The 11,448-nt window shown below is 35.3% G+C and overlaps 2 protein-coding genes across 3 annotated transcripts; one reads left to right on the top strand and one right to left on the bottom strand.

Annotated features, from left to right (window-relative positions):
* The first annotated feature begins 1,850 nt into the window (after positions 1-1,850).
* LOC108721873 (uncharacterized) lies at positions 1,851-2,300 on the top strand. The gene has a single exon (XM_018446656.1). The coding sequence runs from the start codon at positions 1,851-1,853 to the stop codon at positions 2,298-2,300; it is 450 nt and encodes a 149-aa protein (XP_018302158.1).
* Positions 2,301-5,079: 2,779 nt separating this feature from the next.
* LOC108721874 (uncharacterized) lies at positions 5,080-6,451 on the bottom strand. 2 transcript variants are annotated; one of them, XM_018446658.1, is made up of 4 exons: positions 6,389-6,451; positions 5,409-5,655; positions 5,284-5,353; positions 5,080-5,198 (listed from the first exon to the last, which is right to left on the bottom strand). In XM_018446658.1, exons 1-4 carry the CDS (start codon positions 6,433-6,435, stop codon positions 5,158-5,160), a joined length of 405 nt encoding a protein of 134 aa, XP_018302160.1. In that variant the 5' UTR covers positions 6,436-6,451; the 3' UTR covers positions 5,080-5,157. The 2 variants fall into 2 exon arrangements, with proteins under 2 accessions (XP_018302160.1, XP_018302161.1); XM_018446659.1 differs by having other exon boundaries at positions 5,487-5,655.
* Between the last annotated feature and the right edge of the window lie 4,997 nt (positions 6,452-11,448).

The following is an 11,448-nucleotide window of genomic DNA, read 5'->3' as shown; positions in this document are numbered from 1 at the left end:
TTTATTTCCTAAACTACTCCCTCCTATCCCTAATTATCATTCTAACCATCATAAGATACATATTTATATTCATGGGGTGGGCATCAAACTCAATATACTCCCTCATGGGAGCAGTACGAACTATCTCCCAAACCCTGTCTCCCAAACTATGTCCCAAACACTGTCCGGTGTATATAATTCACAATTTAAATTATTTAAAATGAAACAATTAAAGATCTAGCTCCGATCGGCATTAGGCCTTTAATATATTATTAGTGAGTTCACGTCGGTCCTATGAGAATTAAATTTGTTAATCGTTTAAAATATTTATATACTTTTACATTTTATTTTGCTAATTTCATATATAGCAGCTTTCAGTATACATTGATCTAGCGTAGTGCAAGTGACCGAATTCGCTATTATAGCTTTTTGATTTGTGTCATTTTTAAAGTAAAGGAGTGATATGTTTCTCAGCGAGTTGTACTATCCTTTTGCAAGTATCTCGTGACAAGACGCGTCATTTTTGTCGCGAAGAAAGCACCGCGAGCGCGCTAGGCACGGCAAATGAAATGCGGTCAACCAGTCAAAAAATCAAGCATTTATATTCCGCGGAGATTTTTCAGCGGCGGCTGGACAGTTTTCTCATTTCGTTTATGGCCGGTCGTAACATAACTCTGAACCTACTACCACCGGCCACTGCCACCATCACAATCCTGATACCTGCTTACGCGCACCACTCTCGCGGCAGCCGCTTTAACTCCTGTCTTCTCCTCCCTTCTCCTCTCCTCTCCTCTCCTCTCTTCGGCTGATCACCAACGTAAGACGAGTTCGCGTAGGTGGAAGACGAGCTCTGGTGTCCGCTCGGCGAGCGTGGTGGAAATACGCGATGTGCTCGGTATTCCTCGTAAATCGCCTGGGACACGACGGAAGATCTTCTAGTGTTAAAGTCTCAACTTCCGCCCGACTTTTACTCGCAGTCGCGCTGTTTTAATCGCTATTCGAGCGTTATATGGAACACGTCTCGTTGTTGCTTTCAAATATCACAGGTCGCTTTACCGGTACTATCTATCGATTCATATGACGACATAATCGGATTGTCAAAGACAGCACAGACGCATAAAAAGTTTACACATACACTGCCGATCAAAAATCTTTGGATACTATGCATACTTACGGTATAAGGATAAAAATGTTTAAGACAAACATGGATATTCGATCTAAACCAAAGAAATTTTATATTTATTACATTAATTATATTTATTTATAATTAACATTAATTTATTTATAACAAAAAACATTATATTTATATTCAAAAATCTTTGGATACTATGCATACTTACGGTATAAGGATAAAAATGTTTAAGACAAACATGGATATTCGATCTAAACCAAAGAAATTTTATATTTATTACATTAATTATATTTATTTATAATTAACATTAATTTATTTATAACAAGAAACATTATATTTATATATAAAGTATAAATATTTATACTTTAAATTCTGTTTTGTTTCTCATAAAATATTTATAAGATACAAAACAAAACATTATCATTTGACTCTTACGAACTCTTGAAAAAAATCAAACCATCTTTGTAATCTACTAAAAATGAGCATTTAGTTGACAACAGTGATTTCAATTTCCATTCTGCTTGACGCTGTATCTTTGTCCATGTGTTTGCAAATATTTCCGTTATGTTTCTTTTGCGTCATCGTAACGTGAAAACAATTGTAGAAAGTTGAGAGACAAGGATTTGATAACAAGGTATGTGGTGCTCTAATATTAATACACACACACATACACACACACACACACAAGTTTTTATTTTTTATTGAATTGAAAAGAAAATGTTTGTGTGAATTATAAGAGATGGCTCCGCGATTGCGAACAAATGTGGACCGAGAGACGAGGGTCGTAATCAATGCATACTACAATGATGGTCTTTCTATTCGTAATATTGCCTCAAAACTGAAGATCTCCAGGTCCACTGTTGCATACAGCATCAAGCGTTTTCGTGAATTTGGAATCAACAAAAATCGACCACGAAGTGGAAGGCCACGGGTGACTACGAAAGCTGAAGATAAGTCCATCGTGCTGCTCTCCAAACGAGATAAACGACGAACTGCTCCTATAATTCAAGCAGATTTCAACTTAGGCCATGACAAGCAGATATCTGTAGCAACTATCAAAAGGAGACTTAGATCAGCTGATCTCTTTGGTAGAGTTGCTGTACGGAAACCACTTCTTCGTTCAGTAAATAAAAAGAAAAGATTGCAATGGGCGCAGAAACACAAGAATTGGACTGTAGAAGATTTTTAAAAAGTGTTATGAACGGATGAGTCCAAATTTGAGACATTTGGCAGTAAAAGAAGAATATACGTACGACGCTCGGCGAACGAAAAAATGATGCTCAACTGCATTACACCAACTGTCAAACATGGTGGAGGATCCGTAATGGTTTTGGGGGCATTTTCCTACTATAGAGTCAGTGCTCTGTATACAATCAATGGAAATCTCGATCAGAAAGGATACCACGAAATCCTTGTTCATCACGCAGTTCCTGCAGGAAAAAACTGATCGGCCGAGAACTCATTATGCAGCAAGATAATGATCCGAAACACACTTCAAAGCTTTGCAAGAATTTCTTGATAAAGAAAAAAGAAGAGAATATATTAAAATTAATGGAATGGCCACCACAATCGCCTGATCTAAACCCAATCGAACTTCTATGGAAAGAACTTGATCATAAAGTGAGGAACCAGTGTCCAACCTCTGAAGAAAGCCTCTAGAATATATTAGAAGCCTCTTGGAAGCAATTAGAGTCAATTATTTTGCAAAATCTAGTCAACAGGATGCTTAGAGTAGTCAAAAATGTGTTAAGGGCTAGAGGTGGCTTTTTTGATGAAAAAAAGGTTTGACTTTTTCTAATCGTAAGGGTCTCAAATGATAATATTTTATTTTGTTTCATATACTTTATAAATAAATATAATGTTTTCTTTGGTTTTGATCGAATGTTCATGTTTGTCTTAATCCTTTTTATCTTTATACCATAAGTATGCATGGTATCCAAAGATTTTTGACCGGCAGTGTATATGTATATATTTATTTATATAAACATATAATACCTATTATATATCACATATATATATATATGTATATATACACTGCTCAAAAAAATTATGGCATAGAAAAATTGTGGGCAAAAATTAGCCAACATTAATTAACGATTACTTTGCGAAAAATTATCGTAGGATAACGTTTTTTTTTTTTAAATTAAAGCTTGAAATCTCTACTTTAGGACACTATGGCCAGATTTGAAGTTTAATGCACCGTTACCAAAATGTAACTTTCAAAATACGAAGGTGTGTTTGTCATATTGAAAATTGTAAAGTTCGACGTAATACACGGACTTTGTAAAATTTTGGGGGAATGTCATTTGCATCGGCATAAAGTTCGAACTTTCCCCTTTAATTTAAAAAAAAAATGAGTTGCTGCGATTTTTATTCGCAAAGTTACAGCACATTAAAATTATCCTTGCATTTTTTTACATATACTACCAACCTTACCTGCATTACCGGATATGCACCACGACAAGATTATTGGATGGATTTTGCACACCGTGTTACTGCGTGTGTGTACATTTTGCACATCATGTTTCTACGTGTAAATTTCAATAACGCCTGTTGCCTCCGCGTTACTCGATTACTGCTTGCAGTCGATTTCTCATATTAATGCAGGCCCTAATTTCTTCCTGCGACATGTCATTCCAGATTCCGCAACGCGGAAGAAACACGTTACTGAAATTTACACGCAGAAACATGATGTGAAAAATCTGCACACACGCAGAAATTCGATGTGCAAAATCCATCCAGCAACCTTATCGTGATGCACATCCGGCAATGCAGGTAATGTCAGTAGTATATGTAAAAAATGCAAGGGTAACTTTAAAGTGCTGTAACTTTGCGAAAAAAAAATCGCAACAACTCGTTTTTTTTTTTTTTTTTTTTAATTAAAGAGGAAAATTCGAACTTTACGCCGCTGCAAATTTACCAAAAAAATTTTACAAAGTGAATTCTGTCGAATTTTACAATTTTCAATATGACAAACGCACCCTCATATTTTGAGAGTTACATTTTGGTAAGAGTGCATTAAATTTAAAATCTGACCATAGCGTGGTCTTAAAGTAGAGATTTCAAGCTTTAGTTTGAAAAAAAAAAACGTTATCCTACGATAATTTTTCTCAAAGTTATCGTTAGTCAATTTTTGCCCAATTTTTCTATCTCATAATTTTTTTGAGCAGTATATATAGAGATAAGCTACACGAATATTATGTAATGAAAAATAGAGAGTTCCATTTTAAAAAATCGACGTGACCTTGACCTGGTCATGGCGACACCATCCAAGGTCAAATTAATAGTACCTTCTTATGTCCCCCTTCGAACCATACAACTTTTGTTTGAAACATTTTTCCGTATCTACCATAGTTTTCGAGAAATCTTAATGCGTTGTTTAAAATGGGACACCCTGTATATATAATTAAAAAATTCCAACTCATTCTCTGATTTTCGACATCTTATATCGTTAAATGCAAATGATAGTGTTAACTCGAGCCGAAGGTTGATCGAGCGTTTATAAAAGTCAGACATAATGAACGATCGTAATTGCTCCACACACACTTGAAGTATATATTTATCGAAAATGAAGAAACAGTCTCTCTGTAGCTCGAGTGGGTCCAGTCGGAGACAGGTTCACACTAAATGGCGGTCAGACCAGGCATGTCGCGCACCATGGGGTGTCTCGGTCAAAAGCGCCGACTTCGCTTCCCTCGCTCCACGACGTCCTATCACTGATTCTCTCCAATGTACACTCTTTATCTCGAACCTCACCACCGGACAAGGGGATTAATTTTCGGCTGCGTTATGCACTCGTAGTTTTAATAGCGTCGCTCGCTGCATTACGCAATGGAAGAAACAAGATTAAGTTAATCATGGTTAATTGTAAATAATATACCAAGTTTGATGTGTTTATTTCGTTAGCCAGTGTTTTGCATGTGTGCAGATACAATAATAGTGACACAATAATAGTACGCACACTTCTGTCTTGATGCCTCCAAATTTTTGTTATTGACATGTATTCGCGCAGGTACTCGCGCAATCCGGGTAATTCCATTAAACTCTTAACGGAGTCGTAACCGGGGTATGGTCAACTTGACAGAAACTAACGTTGAAATCACGTGTAATTCAGGGCGGCGTCAGAATGCGCGATTTTTCTAGATGATTTACAAATTAGCTTCCGTTCCTACCGGTCGTGGGGAGATCGGGATGACCGGTGTGTCCCAAGAGGATGAGGTTTCGTTTACCACAAGGTTGCTTCTGCGAAGAAGGGCTTCTATTAGTACTTCTGGCTCAGGCCAGCTTTGCCGCCCACCTCCGCAGCCGCAGCGCAGGATAACATATGGTTAGCTGAGATCTCTCGAAACTCCATTAACATAACGTCGATCTCCACCTGCTTCACGAAAAACGCGAGAGGAGAACGAGGCGTGGTGGTGGCTAAGTCGATTGCGAGCTCTACCAAGAACTCGGAACGGCTGTCGTTACCGCGTCCTTTTCCATCACGACACTTTCTTCCTTTCCTTGCCTTCACGATTTCTAACGACGACGATCGATCAGACTTCCTTATGGGGGAAAAAGAAAAGTACTGTATTAAATGCTTCTTCTGCTCAACGGAGACGTTAAACGAACGAAAAACGGATTTCTTAAGCTCCATTGCTTCTTTTAACGCAATAACTTGTTTCAATTTAAAGGTGATCCTTTAGTAAATCGAGTTACCATAGAAATATCTAATTTTTATATATAATGAAATTGAAGTACCGAAATTGACGTGTGCAAAATTCTACAGTAGGTTAACGATGAAATAAGAAAGAAAAAAAAGATTGAAGATGTAAACTTTCACGTATAATTTAGTGACAGATAAGACTCATAGACGTACGCTTCTTTGACTAACTGCACTCAAATTTTAGACTTTAGACTTTTCTCAAAAACGAAATTATAATAGTTTAAAAATTACAATTTTAATGGTCACATAAAAAGTAATAGGTCAACGACCATTCTAGAAAGATATTTACGTGCATAAACTTACATATATATTTAACCTCGAAAAGTAAACATAATCTCATCTTGTTTTTGTTCGATGAAGATCAACACTTGATTTATTATCGTATGTTCCATATTATTTCATTAAAATATACACGTAGTTTTAATATTTTATCCAAATTATGCATACATTTGTAATTTGACACTTTGAGTGGGCCCTGATGAGGTACCCCTTTTCGGTACTTTACTAAAGAACCACCTTAACGCGTTGAATTCCATATTTTATCATTAATTCTACTAAAATGAATATATAACAATGGTAGTCCTTGATTTAGAATTATCCAATTATTTTCGGAAAACATTATTCAAATTAATTACATAAAAGCACTTAAATCTGCCACATATATATAAATCACTGCACATTATTATAATATATGTAGTTGAATTATATGTGTTTTAGAGAGAGAAACGTTAATAAAAATTAATTTTAGAATATGCACTATGCTGATGAAACAAGATAGGATTTTGACAGGACACACAGGCCGACTTCATTTCGAAACAATGTTTTTACTTGAATTGCTGGTTGTGAAAAGAAACGAACGCTACTCGGCGCCGTTGCATCTACGTGGTGACAATAATTTATCTTGTAGTTTAATAAAAGTATTTCATCTAAAACAGTCGACTGTTTTTTACTAATTAACATGTAAATATTAACACTCCATTTGCAATTATATTAGTATTGTGTTATGATTTCAGCTTCTTACTGTTAATATTAATGAAATTATTGTGAATTGAATCGATTTATCACTGTAATAAGTAGCGCCATCATAAATTATAATCTACATAAAATGATTACTGTAGGACTATGGTTATTTCGTGATACATACGTGTAGAGGAATAGTAAAGCATGTTGTATAGCAAGATACAAGTGCTTTGTTTTACTTATTCTTTGTTTAGTTGGTTGTCTTGTATATTCCACCTATTTGGGATATACTGCATTTTTAGCGGGTGGGATTTATGGTCCAAAGCATACAAAGTGCGCAGATTGAATTCAGTGCACTAAATGCAATAAACGCATTACATGAAATATATACCTCATATCATAACACTTGTAATATATGTATAGAAAGATTGTAATTATTAAAAATAATAAATAAAGGGCGAAGTAAGAGTCAATACGTAAAAATTATAGTTCGAAAATTGGTGAAGCATGAAAGATTGAGTCAGTCTGAATATAAAGTATAAAATAACATTTAATTAAATAAATTGATATTCAACTCACATTCGGTCGACGATACAGATCAACACATACTGAACTTGCTCAGTATATGTTGATCTGTATCGTCGACCGAATGTGTAACAAAGTTATATTATAATTATCGCACAATGTTCGCTTTACACCGACATACCATATACAGCCGTTTTCTATGGAAAAATTTTAAAGTAATTTACACATGCCTTTTGATTTTCAAGAATCATTGATCACGAATGGCATGTGAACGGCGTAGATTTTTACATCCGAACAAGATTTATTATGCGTTTTTACAAGAACTTATTGTATATCAAATCCATGCAAAATGGTATCTGAAGAGGGCTCAATCTGGTAGCCGAAACTTGTAATGTGTTTCTCAATTTATTTAATTAAATGTTATCTTATATTTTATATTCAGACATTTTATATTTTGACTCAATCTTTCATACTTCACCAATTTTCGGACTATAATTTTTACGTATTGACTCTTACTTCGCCCTTTATTTATTATTTTTATTTTTATATAAAGAGTCCTTTTATTTGTTTAATATTGTAATTATTATTTATTACTTCATATACATATTTATCATTCTTATTCCTTAATAAAATTTTTTAACGCATTTTATAAGTTATTGTGTCATTTTACGTCTTATTTATAAGCATTATTTGTAAATTTTTCATGAGACGTTCATACCTCCCTCCTTCTATAAGTAGCCATATATCCCACCCCTATAGGACATACGGCAAAAATGCAAGGGTTTCAAAAAGTTCATTTTTTAATACGAAAAATAAATATATATATTTCGGATTTCTAATATTTTTTTCATAGTAGTAGACAGTACAAAGTTTTTACTGATATAGTTCGTTTACTTTAAACATAGTAAATAATACTTAATAAATTAAGTTTTTTATAGGTGCGGCGTATATACCGGAGTTACCCTAAATATGCCGGAATTAATACGCGCCACACAAATCCTAAACTACAGCTACAGTTTATTGTCCGATGTCTGCGGGCCACCGCGTAATAAAACGAAGAGGAAATCTCATCTCGTTATTTGGGGTTCTTGCGTGCGTTCACTCGCTTGCTTGGACACTATCGCTATCGCCCGACCGGATCGAATGCGTGACAGACTGCGGGCAATATTGCATTCCTATCCGCCTATGAATTCGTTAGGAATCATCCTGTATTCTTCTCCACACGGTACATTGTCAGGAGGGGACGAGTATACCAATTTTCGCGCCGTAGATTATCGGCGCGACCGTGACGAATAGATATCGATGTGATTTCACATTCGATGTGAAGTCGGAAATATGGTCTTATTTACGGAGCTGAGTCTCTCAATATGTACCATCTATTCAAAGGATGAATCACGATAAATTAATGAAATAATATAACATTATCCTTGTTTACGTGCATATATTGCTGTGTGCTTCAACAGAGATTAATTTAACATTTAAAGTATCAAGCGGTCATTATTGATTGTTTCTGTTTTTTACATTAATAATTAAAATAAAAACGGATTTCTGACAAATCGAATTAAAAACAAAAATATATAGACATATAAAAGTCAGGCGCGGATATCGGTGCGCTAAGAAATTATTCCAGCCATTAAAAAATATATAACGTAAAATCTACACATAAAAGTGACAGGTTTACAATAGTTGATAATATTCGCGAGATAACATGTTTCGACTCTAGCTTCGAGCTCTCTTCAGATCATATAAAAATTAAATGCATAAAAATGTAGTCAAAAAAATTTTAGTTTTATATTAATACTATAGAGGAAAGTCGCTGATACTGACATAGGTCTCCTAAAGTGACACCCCCTTATTTCTCAGAAACTAACTATTGCACTTTATTAATACTAATAAAATCATGATCTGTTTAGCTAATTAAAGAAGTACAAACTAATAATTCGTATATTTGTGGCTTGTTTTTATATCAAATCAGCTAAAAACGAATTCTACGAATGCGAAAATAAAATTCTTACGATTTTCTTTTGCAAATTGCGTGGTTTAAATAATAGTGACTATATTATTGATAATATTACATCATTTTAAATGCTTGTAGTTTCCTAAATCAGTTTTATGTATATTATTTTTCTCTTAGTTTTTTCATAATACGATTTTAAATTTAAAATTCGAGTGCAGCGTAACTGGCCACACTTGTCTGTAAAACAGACCATGAGCTAACTTAATCTTTATAATGTTGCTTTATAGTGTCAAATAAGTCTATTGGAGCTAAAGGCAATCATATATATATGGAAAAACTCTTGAAAAACTATCGCATTACATATTTGTATCTTGCATAAAGAACAGCATAAAATAAATATGCATATAATTCAATAAAAATGTTTTATAATGAAGTGAAAAGATTATGGAAAATCTTATATACATTCGGTACTTATAGGTACTTTATACAGATAATACTTGTAAAATAAAAAAAAATATGAATACGTAGCATTATCGTCTACTGTGTCAGTTTTGGAGCCCATTTTGTCAGACGCTCATTTTTACTTACCTTACGAAAAAATTAATTATTGCAAAATTGCAAATGATATTATAAAAACTGCATATACTATCTGATAGAAGACACTTTTCAGTTTGTACTTACGTTTTTAAACTTTTGTTTAAAAAATATTGTCTAAAAACAAAGTGATATGTCGATATCGATGACTTTCCTCTACGATAGATCAGTCAACAAGTAATCTTACATTTGCTCTTAATAATCACGGTGATAAAAATTAAGATTATTTATTGAATTACCCACGTATTTCTTGTTTAAAAGATAGAATTCTTTTTTTACTTTTCAATAATTATGCCTTTTATATTGATGAAATATTTGATTTCTCATTACCTTCTTTATTCTCATGATAATTTATTCGTTTGAGTCTTTTTAGGAAATAAGAAACATACTTCTAATATTGAAAATGTAAAAAGTTTATATTTTCATTTTGTATTTGTTATAATATAAGGCATTATATAGGGAATATATCTTTGCGCGTGTTGCTTATTATAATAGCAAGCAATCCATAGACGAAATCTTTTTCTTCCGTATATCTATTCAGTCCGCGATTTGGCGAATTGAGCTTAACACATCGCTGCGTTACGCTGCAAGATGCTAGTTTTCGTTCTTAAGGCTGTCATCGCACAAATGAACTCTGATTTACTGCCGCACTCACCCACCGGTACGTCTGTTCTAATTGCAGGTCCGTGAGCTCGTAAGAAAAATATGCTCCGATCCACACCCCCTGACCTTCCCACCTGTCGTCATCCCACGCAAGGCTCCCGTAAGATATCGAGCACGTATCGCGATGCATCACCCGATCAGGTGTAACGCCTCTATGTGGACTGCTCGTGTAACAAAGACATTTGCCTGCGGAGTAATCGAGGTCGCAGGATCATCGTCAACGTGATAAATCATCGGCATGGAATTGTTGGTGGATTAAGATTCTCGTAGCAGAAGATGGTGAGTGAAGAATATTTTCTATTTCATGTAACGAGATCCATGAGGGATGGAAAATTAACTAATACTTGGATCAGCGCTTATACGATCAAGAAATTATTAAATTGCCATACTTTTTATCGCTCCGCGGTGATCAGAAGTGCCAAGTGGTTTTTATCGCGTCCACACACACACACACACACACACACACACACACACACACACACACACACACACACACCTCCCACGCCATCAAATATAAAAAGAAAGAGAAACCCTCGCGCGAGATCCCTCGTGCCCCCGAAACTCCCATCCGAACCTCTTCGTACACGCGAAGAGATCCCTGATCCCGTCTTTGGAACTCGGTAGCCCGAGGGCCGTGAGAGGACCCGACATATCCAGTCGCGTTGGCGTGGATATTTGCACGGGGCAAATCTTGGCGCTGATCCGATGATTATGTTGTCGACACTGCTCTTTCGTCCTTCCCGTCCCTCTGTCCTTTTTAGTAACCCGTTTCGGCTTCGCGATGGAAGGCCGTGTGTACCAGTCTGGGAGTAATCCGAAGACCGCCATTGCGCCGCGTGTCCTCCTGTATCCACCACCTTCCGTCTCACAATACGTTCGAATCGTTTACGCGTACAAGATCGGTAGTATGAATGTGCGTGCGTGCGTGCGTGC

The sequence above is a fragment of the Mycetomoellerius zeteki genome, unplaced genomic scaffold, assembly GCF_001594055.1.
Source record: "Mycetomoellerius zeteki isolate Tzet28-1 unplaced genomic scaffold, Tzet1.0 scaffold187, whole genome shotgun sequence".
Classification (NCBI taxonomy): domain Eukaryota; kingdom Metazoa; phylum Arthropoda; class Insecta; order Hymenoptera; family Formicidae; genus Mycetomoellerius; species Mycetomoellerius zeteki.
Note: the sequence above shows the minus strand (reverse complement) of the source record. Positions and strands in the feature narration are given on the sequence as shown.